The following is a 23,857-nucleotide window of genomic DNA, read 5'->3' on the forward strand; positions in this document are numbered from 1 at the left end:
GCGAGGGGTCCAGGACCCGCAGGGCGCCCGAGGCGCAGGGGGAACGCACGTGACAAGGCACGCGACCTCGGGGGGGGGGGGAGGTGGGGCGCGGACGGCCCAAGGGCGGCGAGCGCTGGGCGGAGGGGCGGAGGGGGCGCGCGCGCGGGGCGGAGGGGGCGGGAAGCACGGGGCGGAGGGGCGCGCGCGCGCGCGGCCCCGGCGGGGCTCCTGCACGGGGTGGGCGGAGCGCTGCCCACCCGAGGCGCGGGCCCCCCGCGGAACCGGGCCGCGGGGCGAGGCCAGCGCCGAGCTCTCCGCCGCGCGCCCACTCTCCCCGCCCCGCGCGCAGTCCCCTCCCTCCGTCCCGCCTCCCGCCCGCTCCCTCCCTCGGCGGCTGCGGCGCGGCGCTCCCGGCGCACTCGGAGCCTGGCGGGGACCGGGAGGCGGAGGCGGGGCGGCCCTGGGTCCGAGTGCGGGAGCCGAGCCGGCCCGGGGGCCGAAGTTTGCCCGCGGCTCCGGGAGGCGGCCCCGGGCGGCTCCCGGCCCCTGCTCGCGCCCTCGCCCGGGACCCGCCGGCAGAGCCCAGGGGGACCGCGGCCGCGGCCGGGCCAACTCCGCCGCGGGGACGCCGTGACGGGAACTTGAGGTGGGAACTTTGCGCGCGGCGGCCCCCGCGCCGGCACACTCGGGCTCCGGCTCGGGCTGGGGGGCACGTGGCCGTGACCCCCGGGCTCCCCCTGCGGGGGGAGGCACCGAAAGTCGCGGGGCTGGGAGGCTGGGGCGACCGAGGACCCGGCAGCGGCTGCGGACGGCGGCGCGGGGCGCGCTCGCCACCGTCACGGTGCGGGTCCGGCTTCAGTTCTTCCCGAGCGGTCCCCCGGGGTGCGAAGTGCCGGACGTGCTCCGCCGCGGTGACGGGGCAGGGGCGCAATCCTGGCTGTGGCGGAGGTTTCTGGATCCCGGGTGGAGGGAGTGTTGGGGAGAGGTGATAGGGGGGGGGGGCCGTCACTCTCTTATTCACTCCATCCTTAGGCACAGAATGCAGCATCTCCACCAGTGCAGATGGGCTTTACTAAGTCATTCATTTGCTCAAGCTTTTATTGAGCGCCCACTGTGTGCTTGGCGCTCGGGATCCCAAGACGGCTGTGTTCCCTGGAGCCTCTAGCATCTGATGGTGGGAAAAGTGGTGGTCGCCTCCTTAGCCTCAGGGGCTCCATACCCAGGAGGGGCTCGGCCTGGATGGACTGGAGTCTGGGTGCCAAAGGAAAAGAGAGAAGTTCATTCATTCATGAATAGAACAAACCTGCGTTGAGCACCTACTGTGCGCAGCTCACCAAGCCAAGTGCCTCCCATGCATTATTTCATTCACTTAACAGTTGTTGAGGCGCTGAGCTGGGGAGAAAACACTGAAGGAGAGGGATGGGATGCGGGTGGGATAGGATGGAAGCATCTTGCAACCTGGAGAGAAGTAGGGACTGAGACCCAGCCCCGGCGGTGAGGAGGCCCCAGCCTACAGAGGTAGCTGACTGCAGCAGCCCCTCTGTGTATAGGCAGAAGCAGAATCGCCTTTTCCTAGGTTCCTGTAATGCGGTCATTGTCAAGGGGAGCGGGAAAGCTGGAATAGGTTTCTTGGATAGGAAGAAAATGTCTTCAAAAAGCTCCGTAGGGGAGGCTGATCATGGGGAAGGGGGTTGAGAAATCCTGATCTAACACTGATGAATGCAGGCTCCCACCAATGACGGTTCATTAAAGTTGTCTGTTCAGGCAGCATTTTCTGAAGCACTTAAAGGGTGCCAGGCACCAAAGTCACCCAGAGGATGAGACAGACATGGAGACCTGACCTCCTTCACTGACACCTTGAGAGGAGGCACAGGGGGGAGGTGCCAGGGTGGGGGGTGGAGGGGCTCCTGCCTCTATGAATCTGAGCAGAGCTTTATTCACTAGGGTGTGTCTGATACCCACACACATGACAGCAGCCGGAGCCACTATGGGGAGCAAGTCTTCAGGGGAAGTTTGGCATTGCTGGAGACCTGGGGCCAGTGCCGGGGCCAGGGGAGGGACAGGTGGCCTGGGCACACTGGCTTTCTTGAGTGGACTTCTGGGGTTCTCCCGGACCTGAGCTTGGCCCCAGTGTCCTCTGTCTTGGACCTCTGCAGAGGCCCCTGCCGAGTGGGGAGTGAGGGACGGTGAGTTAGAAAGACAGGCTAGGATGGCCTCTGGGGATTGCCCTTATGGGTCATTCCCTAAAGCAGTCCATTCCAGTGGAAGGATGTCTCCAAACCTGTGGGCAACTGTGCGTGTGCTGGAAACAAGGGAGCCTTGACCCCTGTCCCAAGGTTTGAGAACCCACGCTGGGGGCACCACAGAGCCTGGTTGGGGTGGATCTGGGAGCCAGGCTCCCATCCCACTGCCACTTTGAACTCTCTGCATCAGACACACAGCTGGGTCCTGGCAAAAGGCTTGAGAGATGCCTCCAGGGAACATCCCCCCCGGGTGCAGGGCTAAGACACTCAAACCAGAAATTAGGAATTAACCCCCTGGACCCCAAAAAAGTGTCTTCACTGGGCTGTCCTATCTCCACATCCCTCTTCCAAATCCGTGATGAAGAGTCAGCGTTTCCGGTTGCCAAAGACATAGGGGTCTGGGAAACCACTCTTGGCTGGTTTGTTAAACCCAGAAATGCAGTCCCTGGGTGGAAAATGGTGGCCACTCTAAATAGGACAAATAAAAAGGGAGAGGCAGGAAAGTGTAGCCTGCGAGCACTCAATCACTGTTGGCCATTTTTATCATCGAGCAGACAGTATTTGGTTGGCAAAATCAGAACACAGAGTGAGTGGGCCACCGACAGGACCTGCATCGTGCCTCAGATTTGCCCCTGCCCTGTGGTGGCTTTGCATCACACCTGCGTCTCCCCAGGGCAGGCTGGTACAGCCAGGCTCTCCCTGCTTCCTCACTGCCCCGCCACACCGTGCCACAGACACTGCAGCCTTAACACCTATTGAAGGAAAAGGAGCAGAAGGGCTGCGTGTGCAGTGTCCCCTGCCTGCTGCCCCAGGTCCTCGCTGCTCCCCCAGACTGTTCCTCTGCTTATGCCTGTGCTCCCGGGGTTCGGGGCTGCGAGGAGGCAAATAGAAAAGAACCTTTGCCTCCATCCCAGAACAGCTCCCAGTGGAAGACAGATGTGCATTGGGTGTTATTTTGCCAGAAGCAGCATAAGGAGACTCCGGAGGCCAATCTGTCTTTTTTATAGAGGGGTGCAGGGACTCTGGCACATTTTCTTTTGGGGAGCAGGTGGAGATGGAGGGAAGAGCCAGCTCTCCCTCAAATACTTCACTCCCACCAGTATCTTGGGCTCTCGGGAAGCAGGACTGAGATCCGCCCCGCACGGCTGCCTTGTGACAAGGATGGACAGCAGGTAACTAAGACAGACAGAGTCTCCACGCAGGCGCCGCATCTCGAGGAGATCCAGCGTGCTGGGACCTGGGCCAGCCCGCTGGCTGGATCCATTTTAATGCTTTAATTGGGAATTAATGCAGCATGACCCGCCTCTAGAATCAGCCCAGCCAGGAGCCCCTACCCCTGACAGATGAAGCCGCGCTGGCAGGGCAAGGACGGAGTGGAGAGATCTTGGGGTGAGGGCACAGGTTGAGAATCGTGGTGTGAGTAAAAGAAGCGAAAGCCTGAGCTGCTCAGGACAGAAATGCTTTTCGTTTAGCAAGTTGGCATTTGAGGTTGTGTTAGGTCCCCACTGCCACATCTTGCCACCAACGTAGCCGCTCAAAGCAACACAAATTTAGTATCTTACAGATTGGGGGATCGGAAGTCCAAAATGGGTCTCGTTGGGCTAAAATCAAGGGGTCGGCAGGGCTGTGTTCCTCCTGGGGGAGAATCCATTTCCCTGCCCTTTCCAGCTTCTAGAACCTGCCCACATCCTTGTCTCCTGGCCCCACATCACTCCGGCCTCTGATTCTGTCATCACATCTGCTTCTCTGACTCCGACTCTCCTGCCTCCCTCTTTAAGGATGCTTTGTGATTACGGGGGGCCACCTAGATAATCCAGGCTCATATCCCCACCTCAAGATCATGGGTTTAATTAATCACACCGGCAAAATCTCTTCTGCCACATAAGGCCACATATTCTCAGGGTCCGAGGATTAGGACATAGACCTGTTAGGAGGACCATTATTGTGCCTACCATAGGGGTTTGCCTCTTCAGTTTATGTTACAGATGGGGAAACTGAGGTCCAACCAAGTGGATGACTTGATGTGGGTGCCAGGTGAGAGGAGAGCCAGCGCCGAAGCCCCCTCTTCTAACAGGTGTTTTCCACTTCACATTCCTCCTCTAAAGAAATGTAAGGGAGGTGCCAGCCTTGCTACACAAAAGCCTTTCTAGCAAACACAGAGCCCTAACATGCGCAGCCACAGCTCCAAGCACTTACAAGGTGGGATAAATTACCCCAGTGTGCTGAGAACACTCAAGCACAGAGAGGTGCAGTCACTTTTCCTAAGGGCACACAGCTAGGAAGTGGTGAACCCAGCAGTGTGGCCCAGAGGCCACACCCTCACCTCTGGCTGGAACCCGTTTACACCACAGGAGAGCTCTTCTGCCCTGAGGCCAAAATGGCACCTCAGACTTTGACAACATCAAGGGTTTTGTCGATATCTTAATGCAAATATACAATAGGAATAAATGTGTTTCCCCCAGCCTTGGGCAGTTGTCTGCTCCCCACCCCCTCACAAAAGACTTTCCAAAAGCTTGTCCGTAGAAAATAAGAGATGCGAGCTCCAGCCCCTAGCTTGCTGCAGGTGGTGGAGACCTCTCCCTCCTCCCAGGAACCAGTAATCCAGGGAAGCAATGAAATACAGACAGTTTGCCTTGGAGTCCTATAGGCAAAGATTGATTCTGGCTTCATCACTTCTGTCACCAGAATCCTGAGTTTTTATTTCTCAAAGCCTCAATTTCCTCATCTATAAGATGGGGGTGTTAATGGTCATGTCTGACATGACTCACTCAATTAAGGCTTTTAGCACAGCACCTAGCACTGAGTGTGCAATTAAGGGTGGCCGTGGTTGCTGTTCTTACAGCGCTGAGTGTTCAGCGCTCTCCCTGCATCCCCCCTCCCACTCAGAAGAGGGACAGACAGCTCCGTCCCCAGGGATCGGCACAGGGCTGGAAAACAGAGGCAAGAGAGACCAGTGGTTTGTGAAAAAGGCCGGGAGGCGTCTTAGCAGTCGGGATGAGTGCGCAGCAGTTTATGGAACCCATTCGTGACCTTGACGGGACACGGCCAGAGGGCGAGCAGTCGGGCAGCACTGCTACTTCCCGTAGAGGAGTTCCACTCACCAGATCCCCACAACAGCCCTGTGAGGTAGGCACACTCATCCACACATCATAGGGAGGAAAGCGGCTCAGAGAGGGCCGGTGACTCGGTGGGTGCAGATGGCTGTCTCGGGCCGAAGGCTCATCAGCAGGAGCAGCTGGGGCGGCCAGGCAAGCCGGACTTGGACCTTCGTCCCATCCCGTTCTCCCCTCCTACCCCCACCCCCGGGGCTCGTACCTCCATTCGTAGTCAGACGCTGACCACACAGCGGCCCCATGGGCTCTGAGCAGCCTCAGCCACTCAGGACTCCTTACGGTTTAAATGACTGTTTATTTTCGGAAATGAGTACTCAGCCCTCTGTCATAACTTGCGCACACCATCTCTCTCCCAAGGGAAGGAAGAGAAGTTGCATGGGGAGTTTCAGCAGATCTGTAGGCTCACAAAGGGGAATCTGATCAAGGCGGCCCCAGTGCAGAAGGTTTTCTCTCACACCAGAAGGGTTTCTACTGGGTACCGCAGAGCCTTCCCGAACCTCCAGAGAGATGGAAAAGTTGGTCAGGGGGCTCCCTACCAAAATCCAGAGCAGCTTTAGCATCCCCCGGCCCCTGAGGGGGGTGATCTCCAGGTTTTCAAGGCGTCCACTCTTTGGGTCTCCCTTGAACTTGAGCGCACGTGAGAATCTCTAAGGGAGCCAATCAGAATGCCAATTCCTACCCCCCAACCTCAGAGATTCTGACTGAGAAGGTCTAGGGATGGTCCTAAGAATCTGTATCTTCACTGAGCCTTAGGGGCAATTCAGAACCTGATGACTTGGCTGGTTTTGTGCTCTGCATTTTGCTTTACCTGGATTAACTCCCAGAGTTGTGTTACCTTCATGCCGCTCTTCATCACTGGCCAATGCCACAGGCTGTCTTGTTCATGGTTCCCTCGTTCCAGCCGCCCTGTTTGTCCCCTCCCCCTGCCCTGCCAGGCATCCTCCCTGTGGTTGATATAGATCCTTCCATGTGCTTGAGTCTTTGTGAAATATGTAACGTACGTGTGTGTGTGTGTGTGTGTTCATTTACATAAGTAGCATAGTGCTATAAACTTCTGTTTCTTTTCCACTCGGCATCATGCTTTTCAGATCTAAATGTGTTACTAAACCTACATCTAGTTCAATGCTTCTAATTCCTCTGCCATCTGTGTCTACCACGACTCGCTTGTCCATCCCTCCCCACCCCCACCCCCACCCCCCCACCCTGGGATAGACACCAAGGGACATCTAGCACCACAGGCAACGCAGGACATGCTTTCCTGTGCCTTGTTCCTCTCTTGGATCGGATTCCCCAGAAGCAGACCCTGAGTCAAGGATCTGAGTACAATTAAGATACTATTGTGTGCCACAATCCCTGTGGACCCAGGACTGGGAAATCTACCCAGGACTGGGATTCCTGGGCCATACTGCAGCAACATCCATCACTTCCCTCAATACCCCTTACAGCTTTCCCAGAGACTGTACCAGACTGTACTCCCTCCAGCAGTGGGCTCTGGGGGTCAGACAAATGCTGGGTTCAGATCCCACTGGGTCGGGTCAAGAAAGGAGTCACCCTTGGCTGGTGGAGAGAAAGATGACTGACCTCCCTTCTAGCTAATAGTACAGCAGGTGTCCCTTGAGGGTCCACCGTGTGTCAGGCATTGGGCCAAGCACATCACCCTGTGTCACCTGCCTTAGTCCTCACCATAAGTCAAGGAGGTTGGAGCTGGTCGTATCCCCATTTTACAGATATGGTTAGTGAGTCTGAGAGGCCTGACTTCCCCCAAGTCAGAGTGACTGGCCTGGAACCCAGGTCTCCTGATTTCAGAGCCAGTGAGCTCTTCTCCAGCTTGGAGTAGTTAGCAGGTTGACCCCAGAGCGGGAGTAGGACCTGGTTTTTCTCAACATCCCGTGTGTTACTTTCCTACTGTAACCGAGTACCACAAACTGAGTGGCTGAAAACAACACAAACTTACTACCTCACATTTTGGAAGACAGAAGTCTCAAATGGGCGTTACGGGGCTAAGATAAAGGTGTCTCAGCAAGGCTGTGTTCCTTTCTGGAGGGCCCAGGGGAGAGTCAGGTCTTGCCTTTACCAGCTTCTAGAGGCGGCCTGCTGTCCTCGGCCTGTGGCCCCTTCCGTCTTCAAGGCCAGTCGTGTCTTCCTCACATCGCATTGCATCTGACACACTTTCCCACCTCTTTCTTCTATCTTTTAAGGACCCTCGTGATTGCTTGGGCCTTCAGAGAATCCGGGATCATCTTGCCATCTCAAAGGCAGCTGATTGGCAACCTTGATCCCTCCTCGCGTGTAATCTAACATATTCACAGGCTCCAGGGATCAGGATTAGGACATCTAGGTGGGGTCGCGTTACTCTGCCTACACATGCCCCACCAATGGTGTCTACCTGTGCTCACCAGACCTGGTGTGGAGTGTGGCTTCGATAGGGAAGTGGGTGCTGGGCACGGGGAGCCCCTCAGCCTCTGGGCTAAGCCATTTCTCTGCCAGCCTGGTCCTCCCGCCCTCTGCAGCCCAGCCAGGGCTGATGACGCTGCCACCCACCCACCCCCACACACAAACACACAAAATCCTCAGGTCAGCTTTGGTGTGGTCTGACTCCATCCGACCATCTGTCCATCCACCCACCCATGCGAGCCACCCTCACCCCTGCTCTCTCTCCCGGATTTGCCCACCTGCCCTCCTGTCCCACATCCCACAGCCAGCAAATGCTGCCCCTAACTCCGTTCTCATCATGGCGCCACCTAGCATCTCCTCGGTGAATGGCACCACTGGAATCCATTCTCTCCCCCTCGCCCCTTCCCGTCCAACCAAAGCCCGGAGGTTCCCTCCTCCAAGAAGCCCTCCCAGACCCCTCCAGCTCATGCTGCTGTCGTTTCCTTGCTCTATTTCCTGAAATGACCTTACTTAGGGACCGCCTCCACCACTAGAATGTCCACTCCCTGAAGACAGGGGCTGGGTCTGTCTTTGCTTTGCCTATAGACCTGTCACAGCCCCAACATGCAGCAAGTGCAGAATGACAGTCCTGGACCCCCCCTCATCCTTATCCTCACAGCCCCGTTCTCAGCTCTCTTCCCAACCGTCCACAGCCCCTCAGAGGCAAAATCACCAAAATCCATGGTGCTCCGGAACTGACAGATATAATACCGGAGAGAAATTTTAAAAGACCAAACTTCTCAGGAGGGTGTCAGGCTGGGTGAAAAGTGGCAGTGTTTTCCAGAAACAGGGCTTTGGGGCCTCTTTGATTTCTGGACTTCGTTCGAGACTCTAGAGTCTAGCATGCAGAGCCGTCTCCCTACACCCATCAGACAAGGTGTCCCCAAGACCAAAGGCCAAGGAGAAGCGTGCCTGTTCCTCAGTTAGCAAACCCTAGCATCTGGCCTTCCACGTGCTAGCAGACCAAACGAAGTGGGCTTTTTCCTTCTCCATACCGTATAGTATGCTCTTGTTCCCTTCTCCACACTAAACAGGATAACTTTCCACATAGGACGCTGAGGCTTTGACTCACAACTGACATGAGTCAGGGGAGGAAGAAACGAGGGATCTCTAATTGGGGGAGCTTTCTGCCAGCGGGAAAGCTACAGGTTGAAGGAAGACATTCTGGAAGAGGTGATTACAGCCAAGGGGGTTTCACAGGGGCTCTTCAGGGCTTGCAGGACAAGAGGAATGAATGTTCCTTTTCCTCCGCCACCACTCTTGCCAAACAGAATGTCGCCTCTCCTCTTGTCTTCGGTGGCAAAGAGAAGACAGCAGAGCTGAAAAGCGGTACCGCTAATGTGAAGTGCCTGAAAGGGATTATTCTCGCTCCCCCAAAGGATTCTGGCAGGCTGTGCCCGAGGAGATCGGTTCCAATTTTAGGCGAAGTTAAGAAACATTCTCAACACTCTAAAATCAAATCATTTTCATTTCAAACGCAGGTGTCCCCTAGTTTCCCAGCACCCAATCTGTGACCCTTTCCCCAAAGACAAATGAGCGGAGTGACGATTTGCTTTATGTAAAAGAATTTCCTTTAGGATGGGAGCCTCTTTCAGATGGACTCCCCCTCCCCCCTCCCCCCCCCCCCCCCCCCCCCCCGCCTGGCTCCTGCTGAACTCTTTCCATCCATACAGGTGTACGTGCACCCGTGTGCACGCTCGTGCATTTTCCCTGAACGTGTCCATAGCACAGATTGACGCTCAGGTATTGACAGTGGGTTTCCATTGGCACTGATAGACTTTGCTGGTACCACTTGCTTCCACGGGGTACTGGGCTGGAGGGAAGGATGATGATTTTTAAAAGCAGAGTATTAGACTGTTAATACTTTCCTGTGGATCGGCTTAACTCTGGAGAGCTCAGTTGCCATCATCTAGGGTCTCCCCAACTCAAATGCCTACAGGGGCCAGGAAGGAAACCTACATGAGTGAAGGGGAGTGGCTGTGAGAAAGATAACAGGGAGGGTCGGGGACTGTGGTAGATTGTAGCATGCACACCCTGCCGACAGGAGGCGGTCATTTCTCAGCCGGAATTTAGGCCAAATGTTGCCTAGTGTCTGATTTTTTTTTTTTTCAAGAGAAACCGAGGATATAAATTTTTACACAAAATTCCTCCATTTTCAAAATCTCCAAGCCAGGCAGAATATTCGTGAGCCAAATTCAGCCCATGAGCTATGAATGAATACATAGCCTTGGTTAGCTTTGAGGGTCGGGAAAGATAGGCCTGTGCGAGCAGATATTTTGACCTCAGGTTCTCAGAAGTGCCTTCATCACGTTGGCCTCATTCGGGAAGCCCTTTCAGCTCTTACAGTGCTGGGCACGGGGATTCGGAGCGGAGTATCAAGCCCAGTTCTTGCCCCACAGAGCAAGCAGTCTTATAAAGGAGCCAGGCTTGCATACAGATATAGCAAAGATAATGCCCCAGGTACAGGCGTGGGAAGACTCAACTCACCCAGAAGAGCCAAGGAACATTTCCTGGAGGAGTGGGCATGCCTGTCCGGTTCACCCCTATCTCCCCAAAATGATGTTTGCTGATACATGAGCAGCTGTGACACTGTTGTGATAATTAATGCGTTTCTTTGGACACTGCCTGTTATTTATGGCCAGTGATACAGGTTTTCCACTTACGGAAGCAAAGCAAGGTGTCCCTTTCAGATAAACACAAACAGTAATAATAGACAAAAATGATTGAGTATCTATGTGCCAGCCACTGTTATGAGGGGCTCTTATGCACATAATTCATGGAATCCTCTCAGCAATTCTAGGAAGTAGGCCAAGTGGTTTTACCCACTGTACAGATGAGGAAATTGAAACAGGTCAAGGTTAAGTACTACTTGCCCAGGCCACGAGGAACCACCACATCAGGGCTTCTCCACCTTCACACCGTGCACTTTGGGGGCCAGAGAATTCTCTGCTGTGGTGTCTGGCCAGCTCATCATACGATGTTGAGCAGCACCCTTGACCCCTATCAACTAGATGTCAGTGGCCTCCCCTGGTCATGACCATCAAAACATTGCCACACGTCTACCTGGGAACAAAATCGGCCCAAGAACCCCTGGTCTACGCTAAACTGACTTTCCAAGCCACTTGAATACAATGATAACAAAAAACCCAGGCTAATTTAAAACAAAGCATTAGGTAGGTAATAGTACAGGTGTCGTGTGGCAGTCCATTGGAATGTCGGCTCGGGGGGGGGGGGGGGGACCGGGGACCGTGTCTGACTCCGTGCAAACCCCCAGTGCTTAGAGCAGTGCCTGGGCCACGGGAGCACTCAGTAAGTTTTGATGGCCTAAGTGAGGGGGATGTGGAAGAATCATTCTGTGCAATAAAGGCTGAATGACACTATTGCTCATTTTACTCTTAAGTGCATGTCTTAGTCAGCTTGGGCTGCTGTCACAAAACACCCACGCAGGGGCCGGAAACAACAGACATGCCTGGCTCCCGGTTCTGGAGGTTGGAAGGCCAGGTTCAAGGTGCCAGTGTGCTTGGCTTCTGGTGAGGACTCTCTTCCCGGCTTGGAGAGGGCTGTTTTCCCACTGTGTCCTCGCAAGGTGGGGACAGGGGGAGCTCTGGTGTCTCTTCCTCCCCCCTAGAAGGGCACTCATCCGCCCCTCACGACTTCATCCAAATCTAATCACCCACCACACACACACACACACACACACACACACACACACACCACAGGCCCTGCCTCCTACTGCTGGCCCGCGGGGCTCAGGGCTTCCCCTATGAATCCGGGGGGGGGGGGACACAGTTCGGTCCCTAACAGCACATGTCTGCAGCCTCGGGACTGCTTGCCCAGGTTCTGGAGTCGCTGAGGGTCTCTCCTCCCTTCTCCCCCCAGGCCCGAGGGGGATGTGAAGGCCCAAAATGACCCTCTTACCGGGAGACAATTCTGACTACGACTACAGCGCCCTGAGCTGCACCTCGGACGCCTCCTTCCACCCGGCCTTCTTCCCGCAGGGCCAGTCCCTCAAGGGCGTCTTCTACCGCCGCGCGCAGCGCCTGCGGCCCCGGCCCCAGGACGCGCCCCGCCAGGGCAGCCAGCCCGACGACCGCCGGCGGCAGATCATCATCAACGTGGGCGGCATCAAGTACTCGCTGCCCTGGACCACGCTCGAGGAGTTCCCGCTGACGCGCCTGGGCCAGCTCAAGGCCTGCACCAACTTCGACGACATCCTGAACGTGTGCGATGACTACGACGTGACCTGCAACGAGTTCTTCTTCGACCGCCACCCGGGGGCGTTCGGCACCATCCTGACCTTCCTGCGGGCCGGCAAGCTCCGCCTGCTGCGGGAGATGTGCGCCCTGTCCTTCCAGGAGGAGCTGCTGTACTGGGGCGTCGCCGAGGACCGCCTGGACGGCTGCTGCAAGCGCCGCTACCTGCAGAAGATCGAGGAGTTCGCCGACGTGGTGGAGCGGGCGGAGGAGGACGACGACGAGCCGCCGTCCAGCGAGGACCCCGGCAGCGAGGGCGCCGCCGAGGGCGAGGGCCGCCTGGGCCGCTGCATGCGGAGACTGCGCGACATGGTGGAGAGGCCGCACTCCGGGCTGCCGGGCAAGGTGTTCGCCTGCCTCTCGGTGCTCTTCGTCACCGTCACTGCCGTCAACCTGTCCATCAGCACCCTGCCCAGCCTGCGGGAAGAGGAGGAGCAGGTAAGAGCCGCGGGCCCGGCTGCGTGCGGGGAGGGTCTCTGCACTCAGGACACCAAGCAGTCCTGCAGGCCGCTCCCTCCCAGACGCCCACACCCTCCGCGCCCGCACTGTCCCCTCCACCAGGAGGCCTTCCTGGCCTGCGCTGGCTGAGCAGCATCTCCAGTCCCTTCTGACCGCCTGTTTCCACGCGTGTTGTCCAACTCCGCGTTCACACGTGAGCCCCGGGCCCCTCCCGGTGTGCGCTGGGCCCCCCGGGGTCTAGAACAGGGTCCAGCCCGGACAAGGTGCTCAGCCGCTCTGGGGAAGGAGCAAATGAGTGAGTAGTACATGGATGATGTGATTTATGATGTGCCTGCCCCTGGGCTAAACACATAATATATCCTCAAAATTTATTTCACCCACGTGATCCCTCTCTCAGCCCTCCTAATTCCCGTGTTTAAAAATAGCCCAGAATGGGGTGCCTGGGTGGCTCGGTGGGTTGAGCTTTCTCTGACTTCAGCTCAGGTCATGATCTGGGGGTAAGTTTGAGCCCCGTATGGGATTCTGCTATCAGCGTGGAGCCTACTTCAGATCTTCTGTTTCCTTCTGTCTCTGCACCCCGCCCTGCTCACACTCTCTCTCTCAAAAATAAGTAATAAACGGTTGTAAAAAATATGTTTAAGGAGCACCTGGGTGACTGTTGGTTACCCATTTGGTTAGGCATACGACTCTTGGTTTGAGCTCAGGTCATGATTTCATGGTTTCATGAGTTCAAGCCCCGCACTGGGCTCCTGCACTGACAGTGCAGAACCTGCTTGGGATTCTCTGTCTCCCTCGCTCTCTGCCCCTCCCCCGCTTGTGCTATCTCCGGCTTTCTCAAAACAATTAAGTAAACCTAAAAACATATGTCTATAAATATATATATCTATATATTTTGTAAATATCCCAAAACCATTTTCCAGGTCCTGAACATAATTTTTATTGGTAGCTGTATGTGTGTGTGCACATGTGCTCAAATAGTGAGCATCTCTGTGTTAAATGCGTGTAAAGTGTTTGCTCCATGGCCTGACTGAGGTGTGTGCTCAGGTCTCAGGGGTAGCACACGGCAGGCAATTACTAGGAGCCAGGGGCTGGGCTGTAGTTCTGCTTAAATCTTAAGTTCTCAGTGAAACTTCCAGCACCCCGGTATAGGAGGGGTTCTTATACCCACGTGACAGAACACCGAGGCAGAGCAGCTTGCCCAGACCCAGGTCTGACTGCATCCAAATCCTGTGGTCTTAAACCAGGAAGTACGGGGCCCACATGGCAGCCTGGGACTCCACAGAGCCCCACGGAAGTGTGTGATTGGCCCGTACCGTGCTCCCTAAAAGTCTGACTTGGTTGCCAACTTTTAAAACTAAGGTGTTTTGGGGGTGCCTGGATGGCTCCATCAGTTACACATCTGACTCTTGATTTCAGCTCAGGTCATGATCTCATAGCTCAAGAGTCCGGGCCCTGCATCTGGCTCTGTGCTAGCAGTGTGGATCCTGCTTGGGATTCTCTCTCATTCTCTCTGCCCCTCCCCTGCTCGCACTGTCTCTCGCTCTCTCAAAAAAAAAAAAAAAAAACTCTAAAAACTTTTAAAAATAAAAGTAGGTGTTTTTCATTTAAAAATTTGAACTCTCTGGGGCGCCTGGGTGGCTCAGTCGGTTGAGCGTCCGACTTCACCTCAGGTCACGATCTTGCGGTTTGTGAGTTCGAGCCCCACGTCAGGCTCTGGGCTGATGGCTCAGAACCTGGAGCCTGCTTCCGATTCTGTGTCTCCCTCTCTCTCTGCCCCTCCCCCATTCATGCTCTCTCTCTGTCTCAAAAATGAATAAACATTAAAAAAAATTTTTTTTTAATTTGAACTCTCAGCCTCTCAAAATGTATACAGCAGGCCTTCTGGCCTGTGCCCCCTGTGCAGTCCACACAGCAGCTCTTGGGGGGCGGTGAGTCTACAGAAAGTGTGTGCTCCCCAGTTCAGCTTCGTAGTGTATGAGACCTTTGGGCTTTTGGGTTGGGACCCTTTCCCCATATGGGTGGGAGGGGTGGTGGGGAGGGACGATTCTAGAAGCAAGCTTCAAGACCAAAACATTCAGACAGGTACAAACTGTATAGGCAATGGAGAAATAGGTATGGTTGTGTGAACTCAACATAAAAATAGCACCAAGCCAGCATTTATTGAGCACTGGCTGTGTACCCTGCATGTGCTAAGTGCTTCACGTGAACTCTGATGGAACATTGGAACTGCTCACCACACGAGGACTTTTCTGTGTACATATGTTATGAAGGAAGTAACACCAACTGTTGCATTCATGATACATGGGGGGTTTCTAGGGCTTTTGTATACATTAAATTGTTTAAATTTTTTAATGTTTATTTATTTTTGAGAGAGAGCGCGAACAGGGGAGGGGCAGAGAGAGAGAGAGAGAGAGAGGGAGACCCAGAATGCGAAGCAGGCTCCAGGCTCTGAGCTGTCAGCACAGAGCCCAACACGGGGCTCAAACCTGTGAACTGTGAGATCATGACCTGAGCCGAAGTCAGACTGAGCTGCCAGGCACCCCTATACTTTGAATTTTTAAAATAAGTATTGAAAAGAAGCAGCACTCAACCAGTAAAATCAATTTTTGATACGCAGAAGGGGGAATGATGAAGATGGCCTGAATTTGAATCCCGTTTTGTCCACTCTGGCTGTGTGTCTGTGGGCGAGTTATTTAACCTCTCTGTGCCTCACTTTCTGAGCGAGTCTATGGGAAGTGATTGGAATGATGCCTGGTGCTGGAGCGTGCAGGAAGTGCTAACGATAAGGATTACATGCACCTGCCAAAAAAAGAAAGAGAAAAGGCTCATTGTTTGAGACCTGTCCGAAAGCACCTGTGTGTAGCATAAATTTCTTCTTCACTCCAACATAGGCAATCCTGATTTTATCAGGAAAATACTAATAAAGCCACTGTTCTGTTCAACTTCTGACCCTTGCTTTTTTTTTTTTTTTTTTTTAAATCATGCCTGGACTTCTTCATGATTCACCGAAAATGCCATTCTTTGACTTCATTTTGGAGACCAGTGGGATTCACTGTTTCAGTTGCTCCCTGAGCACACCTTTGAGTGTATTGCACTGTCTTCAGGCATCGCCAGGCATCGCAGGGTGACCAGAATGAGTATTCCAGCTACAGGGACTTCAGGTCTAGTGCAGGAGGGACAGGGATACCCCTGTGACCCTGAGCATGAGACCCAAGCCAAGGGGGCTCTCAGGAGAGGCCCGCCAACTGTGCTGGGGATACTTCGAGGGGGCACACTCCAGGAGGGCTTTCTAGAGGAGGGGGCTTCCCATCACAGAGGACCGGGACCTCAGAGCCCCACCCAGGCCTAGTTCATCTCTCCAGCCTCTAACGTATTCCTAGAGAGAGCTGCTATCGGAAGCCTCCTAGAACCCAGCTGTGCCCAGGAATGACAGGTGCCCCAGGCTGGCACCACACGCACCTGCCCACTCTGTCAGACGGAGGTCTGAAGCCACTGGGGACGGTCTACCCGCCCAGTCCCATTGCAGACCAGAGAGACCCGCTGGCAGCCCGCATGCCAGATGCGGCACACAGATGCGTTTGAGTGGCCCACAGAGTGGTTTCTCTGTATTGAATTATCGCAACATTTAAAACGCAGGAATTTCACGCAGAACTCCAGATTTCCAGCCCCCCTGCAGACTTTGGTGAGGCAGCAGCCTGAATTCTCCTGGGACAGTCGTCAGGAGGTACTTAGCAGGTCAGCTGTGTTCTCGGCAGGCCTCCACCCCCACCCCCACCCCCGTGCCCACCTCTCTTGGGCTCCCTTTGCCCACCTGGCCTTGAGTTGGCACTCCCATCTAAACGCCACTCCCGGGGCACCTGCGTGGCTCAGTGGGTTGAGCATCCAACTCTGGATTTTGGCTCAGGTCACGATCTCCCAGTTTCAGGAGTTCGAGCCCCTCTTGGGCTCCACTCTGGAGCCTGCTTGAAATCCTCCCGCTTTCCCTGCCCCTCCCCTGCTCACATTCTGTCTCTCTCAAAATAAATACATAAACTTTAAAAATAATAGTAAATAAATAAACGCCAGTCCCATGTGCTTCCATCCATTCTGGTGACCAACATGAATTGGTCACCTGTCACGTGCCAGGCCGTTCCAGTCACTGGGGTCCTGAGGGTGAACAGAGAGAGAACACAGCTGCCTCTCCCTGTGGGGCTATAATCAGCTGGGTCAGGGGAACAGGGGAGGTGGAGGGTGGAAACTGACAATAAACATGACAAATAAGTAACTTATAAAGCATGTTAAGAGATGATGAGCCCACTGAACAAACAGAGCAGGAAAAGGGGAATCAGGGTGGAGGACAAAGGGAGGAGGGGACTTTTAATCAGGGCGAGGATCAGGAAAGACCTCCCTGGGAAGGTGATAATGAGGCAAAGAGCTGGAGGAAAGGAGGGCAGAGCCATGTGGGTGTCTCCGGGAAGAAGACTCCCACAGGGGGAGCAGAAACTCCAGGCCTGGCTTGGGGGTGCAGGGAGCCCCGGGTGTAGGCTGGAGCACAGGAACAGGGCAGGAGGGGGGCTAGGGAGTGGGAGAGGTAGCAGCAAGGCCATGTGTCCCAGAAAGGACTCCAAGCTATCTCTGTGAGCCATGGAAGGTGCTGAGCAGAGAATGGACAGGATCTGATTCATGTTCTCAGCATCCCTCTGGCTGTGTGCAAAATAAACTGTAGGGACCAGGGATCCCAGGAAAGAGGTGCCTGCGACTGTCCAGGCAAGAGAGAACGGTGGCTGGACCAAGGTGAGGGCCGCAGACATATGAGAAGTGGTTTGATTCTGGAATCATTTTATTTTTTTAATGTTTATTTACTTATTTTGAGGAAGAGAGCGAGGGAGAGAGAGAATTCCAAGCAGGCTTTGTGACGACAGACCGAGAGATCATGACCTGAGCCAAAATCAGGAGTCGGACACTTAACCGACTGAACCACCTACATGCCCCGGAATAATTTTAAGTGAAGAACCAACCAGATTTCCTGAGGATCATTTGAGAGAGGTTAGAATGTGGCTGAGTCTCCCAGACCCCAGCAACTGGAAAGGTGGATAGCTAAGAAGGGACAGCACTGGTGGGCAGGTGTGCAGGGGAAAGCAAGAGCCCAAAGAGGCTAAATCTTGATGGGTTTCCACCCCCCAAAAAAGAAATGATAATTTCGCAAGGTGATAAAGGTGTTAGCTTAAGGTTGTGGTGGTAATCATATTGCAATATTATAGATGTATCAAATCAACATGTTGTACACCTGAAGCTTACACAATATTAAGTGTCAATTATAGCCAATAAAATCAATAAAAAGAACTTAAAAAAATCAGGAGCCACTTTGGGGCATAAGTTTGAGACACCTATCAGACACTCCAGGGGTGGAGTCAAGGAGGCAGCCCTTCTGGGGTCTTGAATCCAGGGGTGGGACCTGGAATCTGGGGGGTGGGGTCTGGAATCCAGGGGCATGGCCTGGAGTCTGGGGGCGGGAGTCTGGAATCTGGGATGTGGGGTCTGGAATCCAGGGGCGGGGTCTGAACCCAAGGGCGTGGCCTGGAGTCCGGGGGCAGGGGTATAGAATCTGGGGTGTGGGGTCTGGAATCCGGGGACAGGTCTGGAATCCAGGGGCGGGGCCTGGAGTCCGGGTAGGGGCCTGGAGTCCGGGGCGGGGCCTGGAGGGGGGTATGGAATCTGGGGTGTGGGGTCTGGAATCCGGGGGCGGGCTCCAGGATCCAGGGGCGGGGTCTGGAATCCAAGGGCGGGGCCTGGGGTCTGGGGGCGGGGCCTGGAATCCAGGAGCCCGGTGTGGCCTCCAGAGATGAGGAGCGGTGGATGCAGGTGCTTGCAGCCCTCGGCCTGGCCGGCGTGGCCCAGGAAGGGAGCCTCACTAGAGAGGGGCCGGGGCATGGCACGCAACGGCCTCGCTGGGAGGACGGCTGACCTCTCCCCCTGACCTCCCCGCCTCTCTCCCAGGGCCGGTGCTCGCAGATGTGCCGCAACGTCTTCATTGTGGAGTCGGTGTGCGTGGGCTGGTTCTCCCTCGAGTTCCTCCTGCGGCTCATCCAGGCGCCCAGCAAGTTCGCCTTCCTGCGGAGCCCGCTGACGCTGATCGACATGGTGGCCATCCTGCCCTACTACATCACCCTGCTGGTGGACGGCGCCTCCGCGGGCCGCCGCAAGTCCGGCGCGGGCAACAGCTACCTGGACAAGGTGGGGCTGGTGCTGCGGGTCCTGCGGGCGCTGCGCATCCTGTACGTCATGCGTCTGGCCCGCCACTCCCTGGGGCTGCAGACGCTGGGGCTCACGGCCCGCCGCTGCACCCGCGAGTTCGGGCTCCTGCTGCTCTTCCTCTGCGTGGCCATCGCCCTCTTTGCTCCCCTTCTCTACGTCATCGAGAACGAGATGGCCGACAGCCCCGAATTCACCAGCATCCCTGCCTGCTACTGGTGGGCCGTCATCACCATGACAACCGTGGGCTACGGCGACATGGTGCCCCGGAGCACGCCCGGCCAGGTGGTGGCGCTCAGCAGCATCCTCAGCGGCATCCTGCTCATGGCCTTCCCGGTGACCTCCATCTTCCACACCTTCTCGCGCTCCTACCTGGAGCTCAAGCAGGAGCAGGAGAGGGTGATGTTCCGGAGGGCGCAGTTCCTCATCAAGACCAAGTCGCAGCTGAGCAGCATGTCGCACGACAGTGACATCTTGTTCGGAAGTGCCTCCTCGGACACCAGAGACAACAACTGAGCCCAGAGGACACACCCCGCCGCCCCCACCGCCGCCGCCGCCGCCAGGATACCCCCAGCTCTGCCTGCCCTCTGCGGCCTGAAGCTACTGCCGTCACTATCAGAAGCCTCTTCAGGCACGTGCTGCTCTGAGCGCGGCCCCGGCACAGAACCGACTGGAACCACACCCCGAGGAGGAAGCCTGCAAGGTCCACAGAGGAGCCCCTGCCACTCTGCCTCCACAAGTGAAGCAGAAGCTGGCCGAGAGCCCCGCCACCCCCCACCCCCCACCCCCCACCCCCCATGTCTGTTTCCCTCACTAAGGAGATGGCTTTGTTCTTTCCACCATGTACATAACATGCCCAGCAAAGACTTGCTTCGTGGGCCTGCCCGGAGAAAAAAGTACAAATGGCAACAGCAAATGTCTGTGCGTAGTGTGGATCGTGTGCAATTAAAGAAAACGAGTGAAAAAGAGAGAAAATGCCTTCCCCAGGGCTCTGAAGAGAGGAAGCTGTTTGCAAAGCCAGCCAGGGCCGGTACTGGGAGTACAGCGGCCTGTTTCCTTGGGTCGTTCAGGCCTGGTGGGGCCCAGGGGGCGTTGGGGAAAAGAGAGAGAACAGAGGCCTTTGGGGAAATGGCCAATAAATACCACATATCCTCCCCTAGTTTTCGATTCCTGTCACTTTCCTGGCCTCTCTTCCTCCCTTTTCCCTTCTCTCATATCCTCTGTTCTCTTCCTTGTACCTTACGATTCTCTGACTTTCCCCCAAGGCACCCCAGCAGTTAAGTAGACGCCAAGGGGGCCTGTCAGCATCGCTGATTATAAAGGAGAAGTCACTTCATTTTATTTTTTAAAACCACTGTGGATTTTCTTTTCTATCCACATTTATTGTCACATTCTTTTAAAAAAAAAATGCTTTAAATCATTTACCTGAATCTACACCTAGAGTAGGATGGATGCTTTGGGAAGGTGGCCGTGGTCCCCTGGGCAGTCTGGGAAGCAAAGGCAACCCCTCCGACTGGGAATGTCAGGTAGTGTGGGTGATGCATCATAGAGAGACCCCCAGCCTGCCAACAGATTTCCTCAGCTCGAGGGCATCAGAGCCCCCTGTGCCTGGACAGGGAGGGGGCTTCACCCCCAGGGCACGGCCACGGCCTGCTGTCACCCTCACAGGCAGGGCAACATTGCTTTCTTCATCACAAAGCCACTACTGCCTTGGCCACGGCCCCTCCCCTGGGCCGGCAGCAGATAGCACGCTCTGACACAAATCTGACCACCTCACTGTCCTGCCTGAGTCCACCAGTGACCATCCATTACATCGAGAATAAAGCCCAAATGCCCTGAGTGACCCAGGCCCCGCCCTCCTCTCCAGCCTCATCACCCACCTCTCTCTGCTTTGCTCACCGCCCCCAGCCACAGGGGCCTCAGCCCTTCTGACCCACCCAGCCGGTTCCCAGCTCTGGCCTTCACACCTGCAGATCCCTCTGCTGGGAATGCCCTTCCCAAAGAACACCGTGAGGCTGCCCCTTCCCTCGCCTCCCTGCCCACCTCTCTAAAGAATGCACACCAGCCTCTCCCCCCAACTCCCTCCTACCCTGCTTGATCTTCCTCATCCACCTGTCGACCTTCCCAAGTGCCCTTTATTCTCTGCCACTCAGTTATGGGCTGTCTCCCGCACGAGGAGGTCAGCGCTGCTCTCGCACTGTGAGCCCCACTCGCACTGCCGATTCCCAGCACCCGGCACAGGGCCTGGCACCTAGTAGGTGCTCCCGAAACATCCGTGGAATGAACGAATGAATGAGTGGAGGGAGATGGGACAGAGGGCCCGGAAGTAGACAGGCCTTCAAGCACGTCCCTCTCTCTGTCTTGGGCGGAGGGGCATGGCCATCTCAGCACGATGTACACACAGCAGTGCAGAGTGGAAACATCATTTGAGTCACGAGGGCCTTGTTAAAGGCTCCCCTGACACCTGCTTCCAGTGACTCATGCCTGAAAAGTAAGTTTTCAGACTAATTAGCTCTAACTTCCCCAGCCTGGCGGGTACCGAAGCAATCCGGCACTGCCGTCACGGTACTAATATCTTAGATTTATGGGATGACCTTCTCCCCCTCCTTCAAAGTGGCTGTGAGAGACAGGGGTCAATTGAAAATGCTAAACAGACCGAAACGTGACACAGAGGGGTATAAAATGGAGGGGAGTGGAAAGCAAATACCGTTTGGGGTGGAGGAGGGAGCCCCAAATGGGACAGCCCTGGTGGGGGAGATGTGCCCCCCCAACACACACACACTGAAGACAGAGTCTGGGGTTGTGCAGAGAAGGAGCTGGGGTCACTGAAGGGCTGAGACGTCTGCATGTTCTTCCACAGATTCTGATCTGCGCTGGTGGCCAAGATAGAGGCCCAGACTTGGGCACCTCTCCAGACCTCCCTTGAGGGACAGAGGAGCTCTAGACACTGACCCTCACACCCAGAGAGGGGTTTGGGGTCTTTGGCCCTAATTAAGAAGTAGGAGGCCTTGGAACACCTAACCTGCTGCTTCTAGGACAAAAATGACCAACTTGACGACTGTGGCTTTTCTACTTTTTCCTGGCAATGTGAATGTAATGCAGAAAGCCCAGCTCCAAATCACACTGAAGATAAGACCCCTTCTCATGGGAGCATTGGGGCAAATTCCTTGCCCCTGCCCTACTGAGCCTTCCCTTTTGACCCTGGGACAGGCATCTGACTCCCTACAGCTGGGATGATGGTGTGCGAACTCACTGCTCTATGGGAAACAACGAAGGCCTTTCCTAATTTGTTTTCTTTCTTAGGTCACGTGGTTCTCCCCCATCTCTAATTTAGCTCGGAGCTTCTCTAAGACTTGCAGCAGGGGTTTGGGAAGGCAGTTTAATAATACAGATTCTCAGGCCCCACCTCTGAGCAGGTTCAGGACTTGTCCCCTTGAGCAGAGAATTTAAGGGGAGGCCAAAAAAGACTCAGTAATCAAGATAAATCAGATTTTAATGCAGTGTTTTGTAAAAATCAAAATTAGGGGCACCTGGCTGGCTCAGCCGGTAGAGCATGCGACTCTTGATCCCGGGTTTGTGGGTTCGAACCCCACGTTAGGTGCAGAGAATACTTTAAAAAAGAAAAAAAAATCAAAATTAATACCCTAAATCCATGGTGAAAAAAATATCAGAATTTTAAGTAAAGGCAAGTGCCGTGGCACTTGACATGATTTGGCCCCAACTTGCCCCTCCCTGGTTCTGATCCTACCCTGACCACCCCCCACCACATATCCTGCAAGACAACTCCCACTGGCCAAGGGCAAGTCTCCCAAGAAGTGCAGGTGGGGGCTTTGAGCACCTGGCACTCACAGCTGCTGGGGCATGGGCACCCGTCCCCCTGAGGGGGATCAGGGAAGTCACCAAGACCACCTCCCCCGCAGTGGACCATGCGAACCGAAGACGATAATTTCTGACGTCGGTAAGCACAGCGTGACCTGGCAAGGAGTGACTGGGACCAGGGAGAACAGCCACTTAAGAGGGTCAAGGAAGGGGGGCGTTTGGCTGGCTCAGTGAGAGAGCATGCAACTCTTGATCTCGGGGTTGTGGGTTTGAGTCCCACACTGGGTGTAGAAATTATTTAAATTAAAAAAACTTAAAAAAAAAAAAGAGTGAGGGAAGGACTCCCTGAGGAGGTGGCATTTAAAAGGGGACCTGGAGGAAGCACCTGGGTGGCTCAGTCAGTTAAGAGTGCGACTCATGATTTCAGCTCAGGTCGTGATCTCACGGTTCGTGGGTTGGAGCCCCACATTGGGCTCCACGCTGACAGTGCAGAGCCTGCTTGGGATTCTCTCTCTCTCTGCCCTTTCCCTGCTCCCATGCATGCTCGCTCTGTCTCTCTCAAAGATAAATAAACAAACGTTTTAAAAAATAAAAAGTAAGTAAAAGGGACCTGGAGGAGGGAGATGGACAGCAATCCAAGCAGAGGGCACAGCCAGTGCAAAGACCAAGAGGCGGGGAAGATCGGGACATTCCACCAGCTGTCGAGGGAACACATGGGCATGGAAACACGTCCCTGCTGGGAACATCCTTCCTCCCAGGGAGAAAACTCAGATCTGCAAAGTAGACGCTCTGAACAAACATTTCCAGAGCACTTACTCTGAAGCAGGCGTGATCACGGCAGCTGGGCACAAAACAAACAAAACAACGGAACTGGACTCAGTCCCTGCCCCAGGGGTGCTGCTCATCTGGTGGCAAAAGGACACACGAAGAAGATACATGGAAACAGATGGAATGATGGGGGTGCAGGCCCGGGGGCTGGAGGAGCCTGGAGAAGGACACCAGCCAAAGAAAGCATGGTTTTCACTCAGCTCTCCATTTGCTAAAATGGCCTCATGCATGTTTTCCTTCAGAAACAAACACGGTTCCTCCCAACACTAGTTCTCCTCCCTCTCCCGCTCTGTCAGACCTCTCCCCATCCTGGCCTGTCGGCTGAGAGTGGGAATCTATGCTTGTCTCCCCCACTGCTACAGCCCCCATCCTCTCTCCCCCACCTGGATTGTTGCCAGAGACTCCTCTCTGGTCTCCCTGCCTCCCCGCCTCCTCTCCCCACCCCTTCTCTGCACAACAGCAGAGAACCCAAGTCCCATCATGCTCACCCTCCAGG

The 23,857-nt window shown here is 55.2% G+C and overlaps 1 protein-coding gene across 1 annotated transcript; it reads left to right on the forward strand.

Moving 5' to 3' along the window:
- The first annotated feature begins 389 nt into the window (after positions 1–389).
- Positions 390–20,015, forward strand: KCNG1 (potassium voltage-gated channel modifier subfamily G member 1). The gene is made up of 3 exons (XM_027046642.2): positions 390–628; positions 11,651–12,462; positions 18,460–20,015. Exons 2-3 carry the CDS (start codon positions 11,677–11,679, stop codon positions 19,228–19,230), a joined length of 1,557 nt encoding a protein of 518 aa, XP_026902443.1. The 5' UTR covers positions 390–628; positions 11,651–11,676; the 3' UTR covers positions 19,231–20,015.
- The last annotated feature ends 3,842 nt before the right edge of the window (positions 20,016–23,857 follow it).

The sequence above is a fragment of the Acinonyx jubatus genome, chromosome A3, assembly GCF_027475565.1.
Source record: "Acinonyx jubatus isolate Ajub_Pintada_27869175 chromosome A3, VMU_Ajub_asm_v1.0, whole genome shotgun sequence".
Lineage (NCBI taxonomy): Eukaryota > Metazoa > Chordata > Mammalia > Carnivora > Felidae > Acinonyx > Acinonyx jubatus.

Excerpts from the sequence above, each read along its gene's own strand:
- KCNG1 (XM_027046642.2), top strand. The coding sequence starts at position 11,677 with ATGACCCTCTTACCGGGAGACAATTCTGACTACGACTACAGCGCCCTG. Across the intron at positions 12,463-18,459 it reads TGCGGGAAGAGGAGGAGCAG|GGCCGGTGCTCGCAGATGTG; the intron begins GTAAGAGCCGCG and ends CCTCTCTCCCAG.